Consider the following 26,901-nt stretch of genomic DNA (forward strand, 5'->3'; position numbering starts at 1 on the left):
TACCAGCATGAGTTTGAGCAAACTGCGGGAGGCAGTGGAGGACAGAGGTGCCTGGCATTCTCTGGTCCATGGGGTCACGAAGAGTCGGACACGACTAAACGACTAAACAACAACAACAACAAAGAATGAAAACAATATAAAAACCAAATCTGTTAAATTACAAGTGATAAAACCAATAAAAACAGCACAGCGCTATTAAAGCCCTTTCCTTAAAAAAGATACAGTAAAATGGAATAAAGCATTGTTGCTTTGTTAATGCCCCATATCTTTCAGGTATTGTCCCTTCACTTGTTACATAGAAAGAGCCCAGAGTTTAGTGGTTAGCACACCATCTAATTCAAAATTCATTTATTTATCTACACAGTGGTGCTATCCATGCCTGTGATGGTGCACTTTACAGAGTTTTATAATGAAAATACAAGCCACTACCTGTTTCTTGGGGGAAATATAAATGTAGCCCTTGGGAAGATAAAGACAAGAGTGTGTGTGTTGATAATAAGAATCCAGGCAGGGAGGGAGAAGACTGAGGAGGAGCTTCCTCCATTGGAAAAGTTGTACAAAGATCTACCTGTTGTGTATTGAGTCAAAGGATTTTATATCTGTATTATTATTGTCTGTATTGCATTAGGGTAAAGTAGCTGCCTTTTGGTTCCAGAGGGTACAGCTACTATTGGTTCATTTAAGCTGCTGTATTTGGATCCTCTGTCTTATTGGTTTCCTCCAAAAGGCAGGACTGATTGCCTGATATTGTTCCCTCCAAAATGTATCCTTTCTAGCTTGTTCCCTGTCCCTATAAATGTAGCTCTCCCCTCCTCAAGTCTCAGTCTTGTTTGCTTTAATAAAGAAGTGTTACTAGAGAACTGTCTCCAGCATATTATGTCAAGAGAGCTGAAATCACAAACCCCACGTCACAACAACTGGCGACGAAGGTGTGATCCGGAATGCTGAGGAGCGGTTAACGCAGCCCTGCTTCAGAGTCCGGATTGAAGCTAAAACAAGACTCACTGGCCAGCTGAGAAGACGACCCTGCCCACAGGACAATGGAGAGTCCAAGGGTATTGGAGCCCTTCCAGCCATCAGAGCCCCACACGTGGCAAGACTACGTCGAACGCTTCGAGTTCTTCACGGTGGCTCAAGGGATCACCGATGCCAGCAAAAGAAGGGCCACATTCCTGGGCTACTGTGGGCCTGAGATCTTCACGCTGGCCAAGGCATTGCTTGCTCCAGCGAAGCTAAGTGAGACATCTCTCAAAGATATTCTTGCCGGCCTAACAAGCCATTTGGCGCCTACTGAGACCAAGATGGCCCGGCGGATGGAGTTTCATAAGAGGCAGCAGCGTGCTGGGGAGTCTGTATCTGCATTTCTAGCTGAACTGCGGAAGCTCGCTCAGCACTGCGACTTCCAAGATCTGGAAGAGACTCTCCTGGATCGTTTTATCGGTGGTCTGAGCAGCAAGAAAGCCATCGTGGCTAAAGAAGAGGTTACCTAGGTTCAGCCTTGAAGGAGGCCACCACCACGGAGAATTATGAAAGAGAGGAGCTTGATGCCAGTCGCAGGGCCCCTAAGCCACAGATAGAAGTTGTGCATGCCATAGACGAGCTAGAGGCTACTTCGAGCCAGAGCCCAGTCCGTGGGGTCGAGTCAGTGCGTCAGGCCTGCACAGTGCACAAAGATCACCGAGGCAGGTGCCCTGGTTGTGGCGGAAACCATGAGCGGAAGAGTTGTCGTTTCCGGGATGCTATGTGCCGGACGTGCGGGAAGACAGGTCACATCGCCAGGGTCTGTAGATCGGCGGCGTTGGGAGCGACAGGAGCACCTAGACTGGAGCATCGCAGACCGCCCACAGCAACCCACGTTCTACAGGACTGCCACTATGTAACGGAGATCAACGGGAGGGTCGTGCAGTTTCCAGCGCAAGGCAAGGCACACGTCAAGGTGAAGATTGAGGGTCAGCTGTGCGACATGGAGGTGGACTCCGGATCTGGATTCACTATCGTGTTGGACCAGACCGCGAGGACATTCTTCCCCAGGGGTAAGTTGCCCCCTCTGGAGCCCTTCCCGGCAACTTTGCAGTCATACTCAGCGGGTCGCATCCATGTCATGGGAATGTGTGCCGTGAGAGTACAGTTCCGGGACAAACAGGCGGTACTCAAACTGGTGATTGCGAAGGGCAGTCGCCCCAGTCTCCTGGGCACTGACTGGTTTCCCGCCCTGGGACTGAGTATATCAGGGCTTAATTCAATCCAAACCTGCCCTGAGATGAGCGAGGCATTATGCAAAGAATTTGCTGGTCTCTTTAATGGAAAACTGGGTTGTTATAAAGGGCCCCCAGTTGACTTCGAATTGGACCCTGGGGTGGCCCCAATCCGACTCAAACCAAGGCGAGTGCCATTTGCACTGCAACCCAAGATCGAAGCAGAGCTGGATAAATTGGTCGAGCAGGGAGTTCTCTCACCCGTGGACTCCGCTAAGTGGGAGACTTCAATCGTCACGCCCCTTAAAGCAAATGGGGAAGTCAGGATCTGTGCTGATTACAAATGTACTATCAATAAGGCACTCAGGGGAAACTCATACCCCATTCCAGTCGTATCACATCTGTTGGCTAAACTGGCTGGGGGCAAGGTGTTCGCCAAAATTGACCTGGCACAAGCTTACCAACAGCTGCCAGTAACCCCACAATCAGTGGAAGCACAGACTATTGTCACACATAAAGGGGCGTTCAGAGTTAACAGATTACAATTTGGAGTTTGTGTGGCCCCAGGGATTTTTCAAGGGCTCATGGAACGCCTGTTAAGAGGTCTGCCGGGGGTCTTGCCATTTTTTGATGACGTTTTGATTGCTGGAAAAGACCCACAGGAACTGGTTGCGCGTGTCCGTGCAGTGTTGCTCAAGTTCAAGGAGGTGGGATTGCAACTAAAAAAGGAAAAATGCAGTTTTGGAGTGCCAACTGTGGATTTCTTGGGGTTTAAAATTGATGCATCAGGCATCCACCCCACAGATGCTAAGGTTAAGGCCATCATCGAGGCACCACGACCACAGAACAAGACAGAGTTGCAGTCATTCCTGGGACTTATTAACTTTTATCATTCGTTCTTACTCCAGAAAGCTTCGGTAGCTGAACCATTACATAGACTGTTGCAGAAAAAGAATGTGTGGCGATGGGGGCAGGAGCAGCAGAAGGCTTTTGACTCCTTGCGAGGAATGCTGAGTAGCAGGAGCGTTCTTGCTCATTATGATGAGTCGAAGCCACTGGTCCTGGCATGTGATGCCTCTCAATACGGTCTGGGGGCAGTGCTGAGTCATAGGGAACCGGATGGGTAGGAAAAGCCCATCTCTTTCTATTCCCGTACGTTGTCGGCCACGGAGCGCAACTATGCTCAAATTGACAAAGAGGCACTTGCAATTGTGGCAGGAATCAGAAAGTTCCATGATTATGTGTACGGTCGCCATTTCTCCATTGAAACGGACCACAAACCACTGTTAGGGTTGTTCAACCCGAACAAACAAACGCCACAAATTCTCTCCCCCAGAATGTTGCGTTGGTCTATATTCCTGAACGGGTTCCAGTACACCTTGACCCATGTGCCGGGGAAGCAGTTGTGCCACACTGATGCGCTGAGTCGATTGCCCCTTCCTGGTGGGAGCAATGAGGATCCTGCTCCAGCGGAGCACATAATGATGCTGGAAACACTTCCGGGGGCTCCTGTAACGGCTACTGATATAGCTGAGAAAACGAGGAAAGATGCTGTTCTCTCCCGTGTGCTCACTTGGGTGGGGAGGGGGTGGCCAGGTGGTCCGCATGAAGACAAATTCAGGCCTTATGCGACAAGGCAGCACGAGTTGTCCATGCATAAGGGTTGTCTCCTGTGGGGAGATAGGGTGATCATCCCAGCACCACTGAGAAACAGGGTTCTTGAGACGCTTCACATGGGACACCCGGGAATGGTCAGGATGAAGTCGCTAGCTCGATGTTATGTGTGGTGGCCTGGAATGGACCAGAACATAGAACAATGGGTACGAACATGCAAGGCATGCCAAGAGGTGCGGCCAGAAGTGGCCAGAGCACCAGTTCACTGGTGGGAGCAGTCCAGATCTCCCTGGAGCCGGCTGCACTTAGATTTTGCTGGGCCATTCCAGGGGAAGGTCTTTTTGGTTATCGTCGATGCATATTCCAAATGGTTAGAAGTGGCGATGGTCCCTAGCATGGCATCAGCTGCAGTAATCAAGGTGTTGAGGCAGCTGTTTGCAACCCACGGGTTACCTGAGACCATTGTATTAGATAATGGGGCAGCTTTTGTATCCCAAGAATTCAGGGCATTCTTGGCTGATAACTTCATAAGAGGGGTCACATCCGCGCCCTTTCACCCATCCTCCAATGGGCAGGCGGAGCGCATGGTAAGAACAGCCAAAGAATCCATTGCGCGCTTAATGGAGGGTAACTGGTCAGCTTGCATCGCGCAAATGTTATTTTTGCAGCATGCGACGCCGTGTACTGCAACGGGCAAGTCGCCAGCTGAGCTGCTCTTGGGTAGAAGACTGGTAACGGTGCTGGATTATGTCCACCCGGATAAAATGCCAAACCGTAATGCAAGAGCAACCCCCCAGGCTGAGACTGACACAACAAGGTATCTCGCCCCTGAAGATCTGGTCTGGGTGAGGAACTATTCACGAGGTTCGCGGTGGGTGGGTGGTGTGGTCACCCGGGCTAGTGGACCTGTGTCCTATTATGTGACCTTGGAAAATGGGCAAGTTTGGAAGAGACATATAGATCAGCTGAGGCGCCGGGCGCTCAGCAGAGAGGAGTCTGATAATTCATCCCTGGCTAACGACGCAGAGCTACAAGGCCAGGGTGAAAATGGCCCAGAGGTGCAGTCACCAGGGGCCTCAGCAAATGAACCAGGATCTGCTGGTCCTCAGGATGACGAGGTACAGGTAGGGGACCCTGAGATGTCTGGGACTCCATCTGTTCCTGACGAAACCCCTATAGCAGCCCCCCTACCACAGGTGACACCCAATCCAGAACCGGCAACACCTGTTGTCAGGAGATCAAGTAGAAGTTGTAGGACCCCACAGTACCTGAGAGATTACGTCTGCTGTGCTCACTAGGGGGGGAGGGGTGTTGTGTATTGAGTCAAAGGATTTTATATCTGTATTATTATTGTCTGTATTGCATTAGGGTAAAGTAGCTGCCTTTTGGTTCCAGAGGGTACAGCTACTATTGGTTCATTTAAGCTGCTGTATTTGGATCCTCTGTCTTATTGGTTTCCTCCAAAAGGCAGGACTGTGATTGCCTGATATTGTTCCCTCCAAAATGTATCCTTTCTAGCTTGTTCCCTGTCCCTATAAATGTAGCTCTCCCCTCCTCAAGTCTCAGTCTTGTTTGCTTTAATAAAGAAGTATTACTAGAGAACTGTCTCCAGCATATTATGTCAAGAGAGCTGAAATCACAAACCCCACGTCACAACACTACCTATAAGAGCATTGACTTAGAAAAGTGTTGCAGAAACCTAAGGCATAGAAGGAGTCCAGGGGGAGGATTGTCCCAGTTCTCAATGTCGCTGATGCTGTCCTTGATAAAGCAGACAGGCACCTTTATCCCATGACATGAGAATTGCAAAACCAATTTCAGGAAAACTCAAATTGTATAGGGAAGTTGTAAGTTTAAAGCAGTTTCAGTTCCTTGCATATTGTTTATTTGTAAGGTTCAACACAGTCAGCAAAATGGACCAACTAAAGTGGAGTGACCAGGAATAAACAGTCAGCTTCAATAGCCTGGAAGCAAGGGAAATGAAAGCCTTGCTTGAAATGGCCCTGAAAACAGATATTAGATAATGTCAGAGATGGTTACAGTTTCTGAAAGCTGTGGCATTTGCTAGTATTTGGATTTACATCTGAGCTAATTAGAAATCTGATAAGGTGAAGCTATGAAATGAGATCATGTCAGTAGCCTAATCAGTAGTACCCATATTTAAATACAGTGCTCTTTGAGCCAGAAGCATAAGACCTTCTGCCTAAAAGTTACACCTCTGCTCCTTCACATGATCACACTTCTGATCCAGTTGATTGTCTCATTATTGGATTGATTTGATCTTAAATGTAACACATTGGTTCTTAGTCTAATACTGGTTCATTTAATATGATGGGTATGTAATATGACAAATATAACTTTTATGTACTTTTTAGATTATTCAAAGCACTTCACAGATTATTCAAATATACTTTACAATAACACTATAAAGTCAGTGAGTGTTATTGCCATATTGTAGAGATGGAACTGAAACTGTGAGAAGAGGAACTTGCCTTAGGCCACCTTGGGAATTCAGGCAAGTGAGGGTTGAACAATGGTCTTTCCAGTTCAGAGCTTCCATGTCTAATGATGATATTTGCTGAGTCTCTTCTTGTGGTTAGCATTTATTGAGATTAATTGTATAAATTACAAATTGAAATGAAAAGAATTAAGATTTTAATGAAGCCTTTATCATGACATTTCTCTCTAACCACTCTCATCTATTTAGAGTATAATAGCAGAGACCCAGTATGTGTATATTAACAAACTACATTCTTTTTTCAAGTCAAAGGGAAATCAGGGCTATATATTTGTGATTCAAATACAGTCTGACAGTTAGGCAGAAACAACAGTTATACTCCTGTATAAATCTGCCTTCTTACGGTAGCTTCAGCAGAGAGACCTTGCCAAAAATGGCTTTCAGTATTATTACATGTACTATGAATTTGAGTCCTGGTTTGAGGGCTAATGGGTTCACAATTCTAAAAGGACGGGACTGGCCTTCCCTCCCTCTTCAGATTTCTTTTCTCATAGGTAAATTCCTTCTCCCAGAGCAGCCTTTGAATGCCTTCATACCTTGAAGGCAAAGTATGGAAGTGGCATTTGACTGGTCAAAACAACAAAAAGTCGACCCTTGGTCACTTGAAGGGTCACATACTTAAGTACTTAAAATGGTAATTTATCAGTAACAAACTGAAGTCACTATGCTAATTATATAGTTTTGTTCTTCTTAGAAGCATAATGCATTTAGATTGGCAGATGCCTCTAAACTAGTACGTTATTGATTTCACATATTACCACAACGTAGTAAGCAGCTGACCGTCCAGATAACAATATTTTAGTGGTCAGTTGACAGCCTCTCCAAATCATGCAGGCTACCAGTTTTATTTCTTTCAAAGCCACACAGGACCTACTTGCTCTGTTTTTCTTACCTACCTTCATGTTCAGTCACAGCACTAAGATGTTTTCTTCCCTTGATCTTCTCCTGCCCTCTATAGTCTTGATTCTTTTAAGTCTTGGATAATTTTGCGTTGCTCGGAGCTTCATTGTATATATTCTCTTGTAGACCAAAGAAGCAGATTGTTGGTGAATTCAGTAACTACTTGTTACATCTGGTTTGGCTTTGAAATACTTCATATGGGTTTTTTTAAATAGCTCTGATGATTACACTGTCTAAAGAAACTTCATTCCCCTCCCCACCTCTGTTCACCTGTGCAAACAGATGATGATTTTTATGGGGATCGAAACTAGGACTATGCTGAGATTCAAAGTGTTTATGAGAATATACAGTGGTGCCCCGCAAGACGAACGCCTCGCAAGACGAAAAACCCGCTAGACGAAAGGGTTTTCCGTTTTTGGAGGCGCTTCGCTAAACGAATTTCTCTATGGGGTTGCTTCACAAGACGAAAAAATCTTGTGAGTTCCCGCGTTTTTTTCTCGCTTTTTTCTGCCCTTTCCCTAAGCGCTAAGCCGCTTATCAGCTGGTCCGCTGATAAGCCGCTTCTCAGCTGATCGCTAAAAGCTGCTAGACCGCTAATAGCGCTAATCCGCTAAGCTGTCAATGGGCTTGCTTCGCAAGACAAAAAAACCGCTAGACGAAGAGAATCACGGAACGGATTAATTTCGTCTTGCGAGGCACCACTGTATACTATTAGTGGGGAGTGCCCAGCACTGCCCAGATACAAACAAACAAACAAACAAATAAACAAGCACCTGCTTTTTAAATAGTGTAATTTGCAAGTTTTGGGGCTGTGTTTACACACATGTACACACGCACTGACCTGGCTGTGGAGCACCTGATCTAGTACCTAATTGTTTTTTTTGGGGGGGGGAGACGGGCAAGCATGATGTTGAGCCAGCAAGTCAATAAACCAGTTTAATCTAAGCAAGCCTGAACCAGGATATTATCTCCATGCATATGGACATCTAGGCTGTTGAAGAGAAATGCTGTGAATATTCAAAAGCTCTGTATACATGCTAATTATTGGCCAGTATTCAAAGAACTTGACCCTTATCAGATAAACTGAAGGGTGCTTTTGCCTTCTTTCAGACAATGAACTGAACAGGTTTCATGACAAAGCATAAATTCAAAACATACCTTGGATTAGGTGAGAGGAGGTACCAGCCATTCAGAGGAAATGGTGAAAACCTCCAGTGTTATAGCATAAATGTGAGGCTATGAGACCACATTTTGCTATCTGTCAAAGACAGATATTCCTATGACTCATGCATTAAAGAACCTAGAGTTTCTTGCTTAAACTGTTGGTGCATGTGCAGTTAAGCATTTCTGTATGTACTATTAAAAGGTAATTAAAGAGGCTGCTATCAATGTTCCATGTCGGCAAACATTCATGCATATAATTAAAACTGACTTCCCATAGTGGAAATGTCTCTGTACCATTGCCAAGTTCAGGTTTGTTTGTTTCTAAAAGTCTTGTTATGTTGACTGTGTGGGTGCATGTGAATAAATAGCAAAATGCTTCTAATTTTGCTTTTTTATTATTATAAATGGCATTTTAAAGGTCAATGCTGCTCTTTTAATGTAGGTTATGAGTGCTGGCTGTATGCTTTTCAGAGCAGTAGTGTGAGGAAGCTTGGAGTGGAATGGCAGGACGGCCTCATCCTTATGACAGTAACTCCAGTGATCCAGAGAATTGTGATCGAAAATTGCATAGTAGACCCCGTAAACTTTGTAAGCATTCAAGGTAGGTAGCACATATGCTGTATAGCATCTCAAAACTTTAATCCAAATTGATTCTGAAAAACTATTGAAAAGTTTGATACTCTCAGTAACAGATGATAAACATCATTCTGAGTTAATGTATCATTTTTTGTATCTTTATTGAGCTTGTTAATCACTTCTCACTTCTGCCAGCTGTAGCCATCTGAAAATGTGTAAATTACAGAATTCAGTTGACCAATTATTGATTATGTCCTCTAAAACTTAACAAAAACACCGACCTGGGTAGAAAGATGTTAAATGAAACAAGTACGCCACTAGGTATAAATTATACACATCTAAGGCAATATATATGGTCAAATGAATAATCTGAATAACCATTGTCCTGTCAACAACACTATTTGACATACTTGTCTAACTACATAATTTTTTTTCTTCTATAACTTGACTCTTACTGTGCTGAACCAATAGGTGAAGGCATTTGATAGCAGAAATAATTGCTTTGCAGCTTGCATTGCCATAATAAAAAATGTTAAGCAAATTAACACCTGGCATCTTTGCATGTAATAACTTTAAATTTAGAAGTTCATATACATTCATTGTACCTCAAAATGATCCTCTCTGCCTCGCTGGGTATTGAAGTATTCATTGCAGAGATGGAAAAAGAAGTCTAGAATATTACTGGTAGAAGGTATCATTGCTACTTTAGCACTAAAAACATGCTATTGGTTTAAGATTGTTAATAAGACACCTTAGAAGCCACTGTGCTTATATGCTGCCTTGATTAAGGTTACCAGACGTCCCCATTCCCCAGGACAGTCCCCGGATTACAAATCAGTCCCCATACAAAATCCATCAAAGTTGAAAAATATCCCTGGATTCATTGAAAAAAATCTGGTAACCTTAGCCTAGATGGCCTTAGTCAGCTGGTGTATATCGACAGAGCTGTCTGTGAATCATCTAAGAAAAGAATGGTGAGCAGGCATATTCTAGGAAGCCGCTTTCCAATTTGAAATTTGCTGTTTCTGGAAAAATCTACTTGGTCCTCAGCTCTGGGTGATTTCCAGAAGTGATAAAAAGCCCGATTTCAGCAGGCTTTCACTAGATGGGGATATGTTGGGTCAGCTGGAATAGCTTGTTTGCTTAATATGCATTGGCACTGCAAAAAAATGTTGTTACTTACCCTGAGCCTAGGACATCAGGCTTGGTTCAAAAAGCTGAACTGCAAGCAGCAAATTCTGTTGTAACAAATCATGCAAGTAATACAAATGAAAATAAAATTGTATTATATGAATAAAAGTAATTGGCAACAGGGATGCAGGTGGTGCTGTGGGTTAAACCACAGAGCCTAGGACTTGCTGATCAGAAGGTTGGCGGTTCGAATCCCTGCGACGGGGTGAGCTCCCATTGCTCGGTCCCTGCTCCTGCCAACCTAGCAGTTCGAAAGCATGTCAAAGTGCAAGTAGATAAATAGGTACTGCTCTGGCGGGAAGGTAAACGGTGTCTCCGTGTGCTGCTCTGGTTCGCCAGAAGTGGCTTAGTCATGCTGGCCACAGGACCCGGAAGCTGTACGCCGGCTCCCTCAGCCAATAAAGCGAGATGAGCCCCGCAACCCCAGAGTCAGTCACAACTGGACCTAATGGTCAGGGGTCCCTTTACCTTTACCTTTTAATTGGCAACTAGCTTTGTTTTCTGATTTCTATACCACCTTTTATCGAAGGATCACAGGGTGGTTTACAGTATAAAACACAAAAATGCATGACTTTAGTTTTAAAAGTGTACATTTGGAGATAACGTTTAGAACAGAGAACATGGGTCATTATGCTGTGTTTATTTTTTGGAATATTATGGAAAATCTCACAACAAAATTGTTTTCAAGCATTTTAAGATCTCAAAAAACAAACAAACAAACAAACAAACATTTGTTACCAAAGTTGGGTACAGGGCCATCAATAGCAAGTACTCTACTGCAAAACTATGGCATGCTCCCTTTCTAGACTCAGGGTGTGAGAACAATTGTTTGATTACACCAAAAGTCTTGAAAAAGGCACACAGATAAGCAGAGTGCAAAAACTGACTATGCCATGGCAGAAGAACATTTGTGGAAGCTGTTTGCTAGAGAATTAAATACTGGATCAATCTTGTATTATTTTTGCAACTCCCAAACAAAATAATAATCTAGCATTTGGGGTCATGTGACACTTTACAGATGAGCATAATTTATTATGAGGGGCTTCCGTCCTTTCTGGAGTTAGAAAGAGCTAAATATTTGTTTGCTTCAATAGTTTCTTGCATTTTTGAGTTAAGAAGAGCTCTGCTGAATCAGACCAAAGGCCCATCCACTTGAGCATTCTGTTCACAGTGGCCAACCAGATGTCTGTGGAAGCCCACAAGCAAGTCTTGTCCCCTCACATCAGCAGCCTAGATCTTGGTTTGTAATTGTATAACTGAGAAACATTGAAGTTGTGGAAGAAAGTCTGGTTAGAGCAGTTACAGTGGCTCCTGCTTATTCTGCACAGGCAGTTTCTTAACCTGAGTTATCTTGACTGTTGCCTTTCTCTCCTATTTCTCTAAACAGGGTGGCTTTTATTAAATATCCTTAAATATCCAAGCAAACCATATGATCCCAAATGAAGCTCTTTGATCGTTTGTGTTGCTTTGAATGACTACAAAATCAGGCATGAAAGATGTGTGATAGAATAAACCTTTTCCCTTGTTTTGTTAGTTTATTGAAATCTGACAAGCTGGCAGGACTAGAAATAGCTTCACAGATGGCATTTGGCAATATACCAAGCATCTCTTCTCTTATGCGTTCCTTACACTGTCCATCAACTCTGTTAGCCAATGGCTGCTCAGAGATGAGGAAATGGTAAGCATGAATTCAGCTTACAGGAGGCTGTGAGGTCAGACGTCAGTACTGCACTGTGCACGGCTGAGTCAGTGGCTGCGAGAAAATGAATTGAATTAATATGTAGGGGGCTTGCGTCTCTGAGCACTTAATGGACTGAATAGCTGTAACAGGATTGTTACCCTTGAGGGTGAGAGGAAAAGAGGATGCTAGAAAGTAAGGCAGGCTAATGGTGCAGAGGAGTACTGAGAGGAGGATGGAAATAGCAAATATGCTGAACTTAGCAAGTAATGCCAGAGGATGCTGAGCTGGCTTCCAAATCTACTGCCTGGAAGGGAGCGGATTTCCTTTGTACTTTGGTCTCGATATTTTCCCCATGTTTTTGTGTTTCTTCCTTGTTCTACGCCAAAAGCAGGTGCGTAACCATTAATAATCTGAACAGCATTTAGCAGGAGCTGGAATGCAAAGGAGACTAACTGTCCTTTGTGTAGTCTGATCTCTTTAAATGTCTGATATGACAAAGAGCAGATGTGTGTGTGCATGATCTTTTGTCTCAAGGAAAGACTGTAATATAAACAGAAATGTTATTGTTGGGTGTCAAGATGCATTTATTTAGCTTAATTTAAGAGGAGTTGGAAGTTTGTAGATCCACTCAAATGCAGTTTCTTAGAAGGGGCTATTTTTAAGTTTGGTTGACTAGCTTTTTTGGTGCAAGACAGAATATTCTTTTATTGTTGTTTGAAAGATTCATAGACAAAAGTTTTTGTAGGTGTAATATTTATTTGAAATGTACTCTATCACTTAATCAGGAAGATAAAAAGATGTGGTTAGTAAGTCTCTGAAAGTGTTGGCATTTTTTTTTTAAAGGTACTCTAAAATCTGAGTTTTCTCATTGTTAGTCCCTACACACTTCTTTAAACTATGAATATTGAACATGCTTCTTAAATCTGTAGTTTTAACATGTTGCTTTACCGCTCCTAGAGTTGTACTTTATATACTATAGATGCTTATGGCTGATAAAATAGTTGCTTTCATTTTAGTTGACTTGAATATTTTTTTGTATCTGCATCATTTATTGCATAATTTTATTTTTATTGCATTTTTAGTGCATTATTTTTGTAGTGTAGAGCATCATATGAAGTTGTTTAAAATATGAGAAAATTGATGGTTTTATACACAAAATAGCTGATAGAAATTAATGGGTTGTTTTTCTTAAGACTAGTTTGGATTAGTTCAAATCTAATACTGTACTATATAGAGGCTTCTTAAGGTTACATGTATGGTATGTGCTCTGTGCACATCAGTATGTTTGTGTGAAGTGACTTGCAACAAACAGTTGCTTTATGTCGTTTGCTGTTGTAGGAAGACAAATAGTGTGGAGTCATCCATTCATGTTGCAAGCTACTACATGGGAATGGCTGGGTGATTCTGTGTGATAATGTTTTGAGTTTCCAAAGAGGGTTTATGTCCCCTTCAAATTACCAGGTTTGGGCAGCAATCTGTATTCTAGGTGCACATGTGTTAAAGTACTATGGCTAACTTTTTTTTGGCCTGAGGGCCACATTCATTCTTGATCAACATCTGATTGCTGCATGCCAATGGTGGAGGTGCCCCCGCCCCATACATATATCAACAGACCCACAGCCCAAATGATCAGTCTGATGACTGGGAAGTGGGTGATTTGCATCTCCAGTAGGAAACTGGAAGCCCTTCCCCGGGTTGTGCGTATTCCAATTCCAATTTTTCTTTTGGCTACTGGCACTAAAATGGGTGGGGTTGTAGAAAGGGCAGAAAAACTGCTTGGGGAACTGAGTCACGCCCCCCTAACTGGGGGGTTAGCCCCCCCTACACTACAGTAAAAGGTAAAGAACCCCTGGATGGTTAAGTCCAGTCAAAGGCGACTATGGGGTTGTGGCGCTCATCTCGCTTTCAGGTTGAGGAAGCCGGCGTTTGTCCACAGATAGCTTTCTGGGTCATGTGGCCAGCATGACTAAACCGTTTCTGGCACAACAAAACACCGTGACGGAAACCAGAGTGCACGGAAATACTGTTTACCTTCCCACCACAGTGGTACCTAATTATCTTCTTCCACTGGTGTGCTTTCGAACTGCTAGGTATGCAGGAGCTGGGACAGAACAATGGGAGCTCACCCTATTGTGTGGATTCAAACCGCCAACCTTCTGATCGGCAAGCCCAAGAGGCTCAGTGTTTTAGACCACAGCGCCACCCACATCCCTTAAATTACATTACAAAGCATGTTTCCAAAGAACTGTGCTAGCTCCTCTAAGTAACTTTTAATTTGACTGATATTTAGCAAAGACTAAAATATGTCATGTTATTTTTTTTAAAGAATATTTTAATTTCTGTTTTTTTCATAATACAAGCAAACAGTAGCAAATAAGAATAACCCAAATGCAGGTATACAAAATCTCAAATACAAGTTATTCTGTTGATATAGCAGTTTTCGTTGGTTGAGTAATGAGTTGTCAGTGGTCTTGGAGTTGAGTGTGTGTTCACAAATGATAGGACGTTGAACCATGTGTCAGCAAAGTCACTTTTTTTGGTCCTCCATCGTAAGTTTTTCTGCTTGTGCAATTTACCAGACATTGCAATGCCAACAGCTAAGAGTTAAGCCAACTCCATTTTCCAGTGTCTACCTATTATTAATTTAAGTGTATAAATAAATACATCATTTTTCCAATAGCCAAAGGAAGCTGAACTGAAATATTTGATGTGGGGGTAAATAATCAATTAAGTGCACTTACTGAGTTTAAATATTAACATTCAACAAGTTCCAATGTTTCACCTGGAAATTTTTTATTAAAATGTTTTAAAACATTTGATTTCATTCTGAGTCATGGCAGTTGAATAACGTACTCAGAGGTTTTTTAGATTTTAAGAAAACAAATGAAGGCACAGAGACCTGTTAATACACTAATCAGCAACAGAAGCACAGTTTTTGGTGACATGAAAGAGAGACTTTTCCGTGGCTGCTCCTATATTGTGGAATTCCAAACAAAGTTTAGAATGGTTCCCTCTTTGTAATCTTTCCCATGGCAGCCTAAGACCTTCCTCTTCAGACAGGCCTTTGGAAACTAAGGTGCAGACAGTTCTGATCACTGGGTTGCTGTCAGGGCAAATTGTATCTTAATTGTTGGTTGTAAATATGTTGCAATGTATTTTATTTTTGCTTTTAACTAGTTTGCTTTTATTATTCTATATTTTATGATTAATGTTGTAAGCTGCCTTGAACCCCAACTTGGGAGAAAGGTAGGGTATAAATATATTGAATAACTCATTTTAATATCCCTGAATAGCTTCCTAGGAGTAGTCACCTGGAAAGCTAAGTACAACTTTGATTTTAGATTTTAATGATTCCGTGTCCGTTCCAGTTTGTCCAATTGGATTTGTCACAGATTAATTTTTAGAAATTCATTGTTTCATTAAATTAAACATCTTCCATTCTGAAGTCTCAGAATGGTTCCTCCTTTGGTACACAGGGATAGCCTTCGAAGTGGCAAGTATCTGCTCATCCCCAATACTCTCTTGGTCCTTGCTGCCAACACTCAGTGCATACAGACTTCTTTCATTTCTACTCTTCCCAGTGAAAATAACTTCTTGAAGCACTCAAGAGTAGAGTTGTTTCTTTAATTCTCCTGTACATAATTGAAGAGAATTGAAGGATATTCTCAGTTCAGCTTCACACTTCAATTTATGCTATTGTTTCGTTGTTGTTTGCCTATAATTTTTGGGGTATAAATTTCTGAAACAAACGTTTGCTGTGATTTTCATCTGGAAACATATGCCATATTCTTTGTAGAGGAAATAGAGAACATTAGCAATATAAAATGAGAGTAAAATATGTTTTAAAATTAGTTTAGATTTTCCTCCTCAAAATACACATCTCAGTAGCTTGACAAAGAGTTTAGGGATTTTAAAATATGTTTTTTTTACTGTGGTTCAGAATAAAATTCCAGTAGCATGATTATTCTCTATTCTAGAGTTTCAGGCTGCCTAAGGAAGTATATTATTGTGAGTCATCTGCAATACTTCCTGTTGCACCTGTTTACAGTAGATAATTTCCAGGTTTTAATATGCATGAGGTTGGCTTGTTTTTGAAAACAGCCAAAGAGAATTGTATTCTGTGGGTTGTGTAGACTTGCTCTGGGGCAGGACGGACCTTTAGGGGACAAAACAAAAACTTAAGCTTAAATGCAGATGCAAAATCATGACTTAGACTTTTATGAAATTTTACTTCCTTTAGCTAACGTATGTGTCATGTCGTGTTTCCTGCTTTCTTATTTCCCATTCTAGAGTTGGAGATCTCTATCTTTCACTAATGTTCACTCTTTGTCTTAAGCTGCTTATAGATTTGGAAAATGACTTTCAGAAAAGCAGCTTAGCATGCAGTGAAGGGATGGACAGTAATAATAAATACAGCACAGAGTAGTGCCAGCTTTTTTCTCCATCAGTAAACTACTTCGGGCAAACACTTGAATGATCTAGGTAACTGCACTTTCGGTCCCTCCCTCATATCTTGCAGAAGTTTTGAGAGGTTTGTCAATATGCGTAGGAGGGTGTTTCTCCCTCCTGCCTTTTCAACTGGGCATAGGGTGCATTCATCCTGTGGTGGTTTTGTGGGGGCCGTCTGTCACTCTGAGGCCTGCTTCACACTTTATGGAACAGGAGGGTTCTTGTATTTCTCCAGCTTGCTGATGTGTCTTCTTATTGGCAATGGTAAAGGGAACGGTGAGGATGCCGTCATATGGACGCCATGGTTCCTTTTGTTTCCTCCAGTGTGCAAACATATAAAACATTCCAGAAATAACCTGTTCCATAACAGTTGAAATATTGTGGCAATGTGGGAGCTTGTCTTTCCTGTAATATGAAAAGTGTCCCCTTGATGCCATGCATTAGTTACGTTCTGCTGAAGTCAAGAAGGGGTTTTCTCCCACCTAAGATCTTGAGGGTGTGTGTCCCTTCCCTTTTTGGCATAAAGGACCATCACAGTTAGAGAGGGGGTTTGCGATGTGTTAGTCATAACATGCAACTAATAAATATATAGGCTTTGCTTCATGCTTGAGCTCTGAAATGATAAGAAATTTCTCCTTCATCAGGTTAGCTAATTCCTCTTAGTTTTTGGGTTGGCTTCTTAGGTCTTTTGGATATGTGGGGTAGTATACCACCTTAGTGGGTAATCTGCTCGTTGTCTAGTTTCCGTCAGCCAGTGTGTGGAGGATCTAGTCTTAGAGGCTGGACTTTCTGACACTGCAGTTCCTCCTTGATAGATGAAGACATAATTCTGTGGAACGCAAATACTTTTTGCTTGTCACATTTAATCTTAGACCTGTTTCATCCATGCAGCAATCCATGTGAGGCAAAGGAGGCTATTTGTGTGAGTGGCTTACATTGAAGTTCAGGCACATTTTAACCACATCATTATTTCCTCCACACACACCTCTCCCTCCACCCAGTCATTTTTAATTGGGGTGGAATCCCCCATCATATCAGGCCTTTTCTGTGATCCAGTGCGATGGGACAGAATGTACATGAACTTCACCAACCAGTTTTCATTCCTCTTCTGCCTGTACCAGGACCTTGCTCCCAGAACTACACAGGTTTTGAGGCAATATAATGGGACAGTTGAAACGGTCAGTTAGCCACCTGTTGCTCATCTGTTGATAATTTGTATATAAAAACCAGGACCATTTATATTGCCCTTTTATCCTACTTGTGGATTTTTGTAGGCATCTAGTTGACAGCATGGGACTGTTGGATTGAAGAGGCCTTTGGTCTGCTCGGCTCTTCTTGTGATCTTATTGGGGGGAGGTGGTGATAAATCAAGGCAATTATATCTATTTAAAATGGCAACAAAAAGCTGATCTAAATAGTTGATTTAAAACAGGTTTCACATTTCTTAAGAGAGAGAAAGAGTGGTGCAAATCTGACCACTAAATTGCGTTATATTACAAATAAGATTATGTACCGTGTTTCATTCTTACAAGCAGACTTTGCACCAGGACAGTTTCTGTCCTGCTGTTTTGAACAAGCTTTACTACATTTGCCTACAGCTCTATTGTTCATCCAATTTAATATGCATTCTATTAAAAAGCAATTCCGCATTAGAAGTCGACTGGATTGGTGATTTTTAAATTTGACTGCTCAGATTTTAGAGGAGAGGCTAGGGTCAATCAGCGTGTATGATGTCAAATCACTGTTAATTTTCTTTAAAGGTAAGACACCACTTCTGCAAAAAGGAAGGAGCTATATTAGCTGTGTGAATATGTACAAGTTAGTGGTACCTGCTTTGAAGCTTTCGGAAATGGTCTAAGGCTCCAAGCATGCAAATAAGCAGGGAGAGATTGTTTGATCTGCTGCTGATGTCACAATTGCTTCAAGGGAGAATGGAGCCAAGGGCTGTGGCACACGGATGTGTCTTGGGAGTTACATAGACTTCCTTCCCCACTTGCATGTAGAAGAGGTTGTGGAACTAGAGTGCAGATGTGGCATTTCTCTGGTTCCCCTTGTAATTAATTTTTCAGCTGACCTTTAAAACTTATTAATTGTACTAATTATAAATATTAGTGTTGCGGTATCCTTTCTGTCAAACTATTTCAAAAAGTTTGAGGGTTTTTAAAAATAGGAATAATTCAAATAATATTTATCTCAATTTTGTTTTACTTCTGTGTCAGTATCTTAAATTTTGTTTCAAAAGCGTTTTACATATTCTTAGTATATTGCATGTTGTGAATATACTTTTCAGTGTGCTCCAATGAATGGTCCATAGGATCTTCTAGAGACAGGGTATTGCAAGCTGTAATAAAGAGGTGAGCAACATAATGATTCTGCCAGGATAGACTTAAACTTTCCCACAAGCAGTGTGCCTCTTCCTAAATTTTTCAGAAATAGAACTTGATGTTAGGATGCCACTGAGGTTAGGAAATAATTTCAGCTAACGAAAGATTGGAAATAGACCTGTTAATTATTGATATTCCAGTGTATAGATTGCTTTGTAAATCTTAATATGACAACTGTAAACTAAACATAAACATTTGTCTTTCTAGTTCTTATTCACGTGTTGCTAAAGGAGATTGTAGCAAAATGAGTCTCCATGGTGCTAGTGGTGGGCATGAAAGGTCACGAGACCGACGTAGATCAAGTGATAGATCACGTGACTCCTCCCATGAAAGGCTCGAGTCTCAGCTCACCCCGTGTATCAGAAATGTGACTTCACCAACAAGACAGCATCAAGGAGGTATGTAAGGAGAGAACAGCACCTAAAGTCTTTTTTTTAAGTGTACTTTTTAGTAACAATAGCCATCTTGACATTGCCATATGTATGAATGGATCCTTACATTTCCTGAAGACATGTGTGTTTGTCTTCTTAACTGAGGTTAAATCTAGGGTTATTTCACACATGTGATGCAAATGTAAAAACTGCATTGGCCAGTATGTTCATTGGCATTACAGATGTCCATCCTCCACTTTATTTTCACACCAGTAGTTAGCTGTGAACATAAATAGTGCAACAGAGGCCCGGAGGCTATTTATTTAAGCTTCATATATGAAAAATATCCTCACTAATTTGTTCTGTGTTCATATGCAAAACTTGGATCAAAAGTATGTGAAATCCCAACCCCAAATAGGTTATATTGTCAGAGCCTTCATTGAATCATATGATAATAGAAAGCACTAAAACAATTAAATAGATTTATTAACAGTTGTTTTATATTGTGAACTGTCCTGAGACCTGTGGGTGTAGGGTGTTATACAAAGAAGAAGAAGAAGAAGAAGAAGAAGAAGAAGAAGAAGAAGAAGAAGAATCAGGGGATAGTAATCAACCATTGTAGAGTTGGAAGCGATCCTGAGGATCATTTAGTCCAACTTCCTGCAATGCAGGAATCTCAACCAAAGTATCCATAACAGATGGCCATCCAACCTTTGCTTTAAAACCTCCAATGAAGGAGAGTCCACCACCTTCAGAGGGAGTCCGTTCCACTGTTGAACACTTCTTACTATCAGAATTTTTTTCTGATGTTTAGTTGGAATCTCCTTTCTTGTAACTTGAAGCGATTGGTTTGAGTCTTACCCTCCAGAGCGAGAGAAAACAAGCATGTTCCCTCTTCTATGTGACAGCCCTTAAGATGGCTATCCTACCTCCCCAGTCTCCCCTTATTCAGGCTAAACATACCCACCTCAAGTACTGCACACCCTTTGCACTTTTTAAGTGAACATACTTTTGATTTGCACTTTCGTAAAATGAGGTGATCTTATTTGCTTATCACAGTGAACCAGGGCTTCTGGCCTGTTGTGGTTCACCATGAGCAAGCAGCATGCTAGTGTGCACAGCCCAGTCTCTTCTCACTTCTTTCTTTGCCTGGCGGTACAAAAAGAAATCAACTTGAAAACTTGTCACAGTGTCTGAACCTGAGATCTTAGCTTGTTCCCTAACAGGCTAGGATTCATAAGCCAACAGCAAACCATGGTTGATTATCTCAAGTCTTGAATGTAAGATGTGACTATGCGTTCCTCCCCCGCATGTATAGGTTTGCACACTGATACCTAGGACTAGAGATAACTGAAGCTTGTTTGAGAAAAAGTTGTATGTGTGAAATACCACTCCATTCATACAACTTGTCCCCTCCCCAAGTGTTCTGTCCCAGCAGTCTGTGGGAAGGGAAACAGATCACCCACTTCCACTCTTAACCTCAGGAGTTCCTATACTGTGGCAGTGATAATGACTGCTGATCTTCACTTCCTATGTCCATGGACAAGTGCACAGAGAACCCTTCCACTGCCGCTCATAACAATAAGATTCCATTCTGTGCAGCTTTCACCCATGTAATGATAAGCAGAGGGAAGGTTAGGAGATTTCCCCCCTTTGTCGTCCTTCACACCACAAGGTCACACCCTGCTGCCACTGTACCTAAGTCTAAGATCCATGCGGTTTAATCAATACAGTGGCAGCTCTGCTTGTAGGGTCACAATAATAGCTGCCCCCTGTGAGAATGTACGTTCTGATAGTGTAGAATATTTGGACACTGCAACACCATTTACAATATTTTAATTTTTTTTTGTTGCAGAACGTGAGAAAGATCATAGCTCATCTCGTCCAAGCAGCCCTCGACTTCAGAAAACCTCTCCAAATGGTTCCAGTAGTAGTATTGGGAACAGTAGAAACAGCAGCCAGTCAAGTTCAGACGGAAATTGCAAGAATGCTGGCGAAATGGTATTTGTATACGAGAATGCAAAAGAGGGAGCTCGGAACATAAGGACTTCTGAGAGAGTAACGCTCATAGTGGACAACACTCGATTTGTTGTAGATCCTTCTGTTTTTACTGCACAGCCAAATACAATGTTGGGCAGGTCAGCCTTTCTTTTTTACTGCATACGCATAAACTGTACTCCCTGAATTGCTGCTCAGAACAAATGTTTGGCTTGTTCAATATTTTTATTTGTTTAAACATTTTTATTTATTTAAACAAGGATGTACACTTTGGTAACACAAAAGAACAGGAAAAACCAACAGAATGAATGAAAACTAAAATGAAACATACACAAAGTACAAATTTGAGTTGTTTCATTTACTTTCCCCAGAAAAAACAGTAATTATTTTGATGCTGGAGGGCAATAACGTTTTTTAAAAAGTTTTATTTATAAATATCAAGATACAGTCTTTGAGGTCTTATGATATTCTTAAAGCTAAAAGATTGTTAAGAATTCCAAATTGTAGCATATTTCATGGGAGTCATTTAAATATTTTTATCATGAAATAAATTGTTCAATTTTCTATACCTCAGTTTTACAGCTGTCTTGATTAAATATTTTTGTGCAACATTTCAGGTGAAATTAGCCTCTTTTAGAGTTGGTACCTTTTCTCTCATGAAATGCAACTTAGATATTGGGTGTTTTTATCCTTGGGTAAACCTGTCCATGGTGCAATTCATTTGGAGAGGAATATATCTTGCATGACTTTCTCTACAGTAGTTAATTACCTTATAATGAATTTCCTCATGGGATGTGACCCGTGGCGGTATTGTTCTGCAGTGAATTACCAGATTCATTTTTAGATAGTGTATAGTATTAGGGACACATCGAGGTCTGTTCTTCTAGAAACCAGTTAAGGTAACTTCTAATGGCCGTGCTGAGTAGAGTTGGCTCTTATCAAATTCAGCAAAGGAGGTAATAAACCTTTTATGGATTGATCATTGTCCATTTTAAACTGACATTTTACTTGAAAACATGTATTTGTCCCTGCTACTTAGGGATTAAAGGACACGTTGTAGATCAAAATGACAAGACCATGCAGGAGAGTGAACTAAACCTATATTACCATATTTTTCCATGTATAAGACAATGCTTTTTGCTAAAAAATAAATAAATTAGGCAAAATTGGGTGTCTTATACACGGATGGTGAATGCAGAGGGGGGATGTGCAATTAATAGCAGCAGCAAGCAGGAGATTGGCAGTGGCGATTGGGTGGGTGATGGGTGGCTGCAGCAAGGCCTGGTGATTGGCTGCGGCAGGTGGGCTGTTGGTGGCGGCGAGCAGACAGACAATTGGCTGCGGCGAGGTTTGCGATTGGCAGTGACGGGCAGGTGGGTGAGCAATTGGCGGAAATGACCCCCCCCCCAAAGCTAAACAACTTAATTTATTAATTTCGGGTTTTAAAAAATATGGGTTGTCTTATACATAGAAAAATACAATAATTAATATGGGTTAGTTCTCTCTCCTGAATAATCTCTTTGTATTTTATGTGTTCATATTTTATTTGAAGTAACAGGTCACACAAATATTATCTTAGAGAAGATGTAAGAGTTATTATTTTCTGTAGCTCTTAACTTGCAACTATTCTTTCTGCAGTTTCACCTTGCTAATTTGAACACTAATGAACGTTGTATATCTGAAATGACTTCTAAGCAAACCTTTTATATATATCTATCTAGGATGTTTGGATCAGGAAGAGAACATAATTTCACACGGCCCAATGAGAAAGGAGAGTATGAAGTGGCCGAGGGAATTGGCTCTACTGTGTTTCGTGCTATTCTGGTGAGATTACATTACTTGCTGCCCTTTCCACATTCATAAGTTTATGTACAAGAGGTACAGATTTTTTAAATGGTTTTGTAGACTTGAAAAAGAACACCTGAACATTCATCCTATTATATCCAGGGCCTGTGCGGGTTGTGATTGAGGGTGACTAAGGATTCCTGCTATTCCATTGTGTGTGGCATCTCTCTCTTTCATTCTCACATATATTGAATGACATTGTTTGAAAGAATAAATGTAATATGAAAATCCTTTACAATGCAGTTTTGTTTCCAGCTGTGTAATCAAAAGGCTTCAACTGAAATTGAGGGATATAAAAGGTGGTATCTATTTTTAGATATTTTATTGTCTCCAATGATAAAGAAGTTCTACATAAAAGCTTATTATTATGGACCTTTTGTATCACAGTATGGCAGTTGAGATAACTTATTTCAGTACTGTGAGAACTGTTCTAGTGCCAGACATTAATTTCTGCAGTGTTTGACTCTAGACCAGTGATTTTCATCTTTCCTTGTTCACAGAACTCTTTCCATGAAACTGCTGGGTATTTCAGAGTGTTTTTCAGTGCACACTTGGTTTGCTTGAGGTGCTGCCCATTCCTATTGAGTGTCACGTGAGCTCTGTAAGCTGAGTTATAGAACACAGCCAGCACCACTGTGTTGAAACATTGTGGGGGAATAGCAGGCAAGCTGTCTTTCAAGAACCACTGTTCAATATTACTGATATTCTCATTGAAGAATCTCCAGTAATCTTCCAAGGAACATCAGGATCCCCCCCCCCCCCACAGAGTTGTTTGTGGATGGCTAAGTGGGAGGGTGAATCCAATAGGAAAAGATAGAAAGAGGTGTCAGTTTGCATTTCTTAGTGCAGAAAGTATTGATTTGATGTGTAGAGACCTTTCCTAGTCTAATTAATTTGAGAGGGTTCTGGAAGCTTCTCTGTGTGAAAGAAACTAGCACTAGTTCATGATGTTCGGGTTATTCCTTCAGAGAAGCTGAGTACAGCTGGCTTAAACTGGTTCTGTTATCATTTTCTGTGAAGGTCATGCTGACTATAATAGTAAGGGCACAAGGAGCCTGGGTTTCACACTTTTCTATCTCTCTTTTTGTTCTGGTGTGGTGTTCTGTATATACTATGCTTAGTGTTAAGGTTTAGTTTTATTATAAGTTATTGTAAGTTTCAGTTAGGTCTGCTGCAACTGGATTTCTTATGGACAGTGCCAATCCTGAATGTATTGGATTTGTGACCATTATGCTCATTTGCCTTCAGTAGCAGTAAAGCTCTGCTGGATGAAATACAATTGCCTCTGGTCTATTTTTGGGGAATCCTGCAACATGTTTAGGTTTTTACTCTGATAGCTATACTTTGGAATCTGCTCTGGTTCAATATGAGTAGAATTCATGACAAGAGGAAGCTAAAATCTTTGGCCAATGTTGTAGGACAGGCAGGCATCCCCTGAGATGCACAAACCACAATAATGCAGGCCATTTGGGTTGTACCCAGAAGCTAATTGGCACCCAGTACAGTCATTGCAGGTTCAGCCTTCTATGTTCCTTTCATGCCACACCTGACAGAAGGTATGCTGCAACTTTCTGCATTAGCTCTATTTTCTGCTCTGTTACCATGTAAAGGTATAATAGTAAGCTAATTTTGTCTTAAGATGGTAAAGCAGAATTTTTGGAGAAGTGAAAAACTTTTCAGTAAGGAATTAGATGCTCCTTTCCAGTGTTTCATGGTAGTATAATTTTCCTTTTTCTTTTAAGGATTACTACAAGACTGGGGTGATCCGTTGTCCAGATGGAATATCTATTCCTGAACTTAGAGAAGCTTGCGACTATCTCTGTATTTCTTTTGATTATAGCACTATCAAATGTAGAGACCTCAGTAAGTACACAGTTGAAACTGGATTTATATGTATGTGTTTTCAAGATACCTTGTTCCAACTGCAAAATATTTTCCTGGAATACAGCTATCTCCTTAAAAAGAACCCCTCATTTCCAGATGACTCCATATGTATCATGGCATTATTTTCTTGTAGATAATTCCTTAACATCATGGAAATACATAGGAGAGGCTCCATGGGGAAATGAATCTTTAAACCTACATAGCCTGTTATCTGAAGCATTCCCAACAAATTCTTTCCCTACCACAAAAACCATATTGTTCAGTTTCCCTAGTCAGGGGAACAACAGCAGAAGCTTTCCCCTTTTTTTGGTCTTGAAAAACTGTACTGACTAAAGTGTATTTAGTTTCTAGCGTGTATTTAGTGTACTGACTAAAGTGTCTTTCTTAAATAAGTATTCAGTAATATTGATTTGGTGTTCTTGATTTCAGGTGCTCTTATGCATGAATTATCAAATGATGGCGCTCGGAAACAGTTTGAATTTTACCTTGAAGAAATGATACTGCCACTGATGGTAGCCAGTGCTCAAAGCGGGGAAAGAGAGTGCCACATTGTGGTGCTCACTGACGATGATGTGGTCGATTGGGATGAAGAATACCCTCCACAGATGGGGGAAGAATACTCACAAAGTAAGTCACTGAGGTTTTTTGAAAGTAAATTTGGCTCTGGGGTATTTCTCCAACAATACATGCACATATCCTCAGATAATTTTCATTAAACAAACAATACAAACATCACTAGAAAACACCTGATGGTGATCTCTAAGATTTTTTTTTTTAACTAAATAGGTAGTGGTGTTTATGAATTAGGTGCACATTGCAATACAGTTAAGGTTCTTGTTCAATGTGGGGAATTTATTTATCTATACAGAACATACTTAATTGACTAGTGCGTTCAAGCTGTTGCATTCAAGGAGCGACAGCATTCAAGTTCTGCATAGAACTTGTGCAAAGCCTAATTTTGCTTAACCACGATTACTGACCTATTGTTATTTCCAAATGCAGCCTTTGCATAAATCCCATCAGCAAACTGTGAACTACATCGCAGCAAATTTTGGTTAGTCCAGTTAAATTAGAAGTGAAGAAGGGAGCATTCACAAAATTTTGAAGTGGGGGCAGTGCTTAAAACCTATTCCAATTTCTATTAATTATCTCACATTGGATTAAAATCTTTTGCTATGCCAGTTTGCAAAAAGCACTCACTGGCCCGTCACGTTGTACATGCTTTTAAGAAAAACAAATCTGGGAAAAGAGTACATGCACTTTTTAAATAATAGAAAAGCTTTCAAGAAGGAGGCCCCAGGCACATCATCTGCTTTTTAAACCTTTGCATGATGAGTCTGAAGGCCTGAAGGGATTTTTAAAGGGTTTGAGTGAATGTTCTTACAGCTGCTGCTCACAAGAGGGTTTCTGTCTTATCAGGGTACCTCCTCACAAAGAGTTTCTAATTGTATTCAGTAGAACACACTTAAAAACCTCTTTAGAGCTTCATGTTAATTGTCCAAAGGTGTAAAGGGTAGCCCAAGTACCTGGAGACACTGGGAACAGGGCTTGCCCGCAGTTTTACAATGCTTGACCTCTGTTCTTTGTGTGGCAAAGTGGGTACAAAGGATTGTCTTCCAATTAAAGTTGCAAGCATTGTAACACTGGAGGAGAATGCTGCATCCGTTGCTTTATCGACCGTTGCTGCTGAACCAGGAGTAAACACTGTATAACATTTTATTCATCGGTGCATTGTGTTCCCTCCCCCCAGTTATTTATAGTACAAAGTTGTATCGATTCTTCAAGTACATTGAAAACAGAGATGTGGCCAAGTCAGTCCTGAAGGAAAGAGGCCTTAAGAAGATTCGATTAGGTATAGAAGGTAAGAGGTCTTGGAATTATTTCCTAAGCTACATCAACAACAGATCACTGTGTGTGCACTTCTGCATTTACACAAATGGAATAAGACATGGTAGTGCTGGAAGGCAGATAACTAGATTGAGAGAGAGCAACAGAGAGAGAGAGAGAGAGAGAATGAGGAAAAAAGAGAGAAGCCTTGAACAAGAATGTAGTTGATCATTCTGAATGTATGGACCATTTAATGATTCATGTGTACATGAGTAAATCTTCCTTCGTAAGTACCAGTGCAAAG

The 26,901-nt window shown here is 41.1% G+C and overlaps 1 protein-coding gene across 11 annotated transcripts in view; it reads left to right on the forward strand.

Annotated features, from left to right (window-relative positions):
- BTBD10 (BTB domain containing 10) overlaps positions 1–26,901 on the forward strand; it is a 34,113-nt gene that overhangs the window by 5,766 nt on the left and 1,446 nt on the right. For 2 of the 11 annotated variants that reach the window (XM_083725270.1, XM_083725273.1), the window contains 8 exons: positions 8,834–8,992; positions 11,693–11,836; positions 18,880–19,070; positions 20,899–21,181; positions 22,763–22,865; positions 24,629–24,749; positions 25,200–25,397; positions 26,521–26,631. In XM_083725270.1, the coding sequence (XP_083581396.1) occupies positions 8,892–8,992; positions 11,693–11,836; positions 18,880–19,070; positions 20,899–21,181; positions 22,763–22,865; positions 24,629–24,749; positions 25,200–25,397; positions 26,521–26,631 (1,252 nt within the window). In that variant the 5' untranslated portion in view covers positions 8,834–8,891. Of the gene's footprint in view, positions 1–8,833; positions 8,993–11,252; positions 11,399–11,692; positions 11,837–11,904; positions 12,231–18,216; positions 18,643–18,879; positions 19,071–20,898; positions 21,182–22,762; positions 22,866–24,628; positions 24,750–25,199; positions 25,398–26,520; positions 26,632–26,901 lie in introns of those variants that run through there. The other 9 variants (XM_083725276.1, XM_083725277.1, XM_083725279.1 and 6 more) reach the window with 8 other exon arrangements.

The sequence above is a fragment of the Podarcis gaigeae genome (genome assembly GCF_964106915.1).
Source record: "Podarcis gaigeae genome assembly, chromosome: 1".
Classification (NCBI taxonomy): domain Eukaryota; kingdom Metazoa; phylum Chordata; class Lepidosauria; order Squamata; family Lacertidae; genus Podarcis; species Podarcis gaigeae.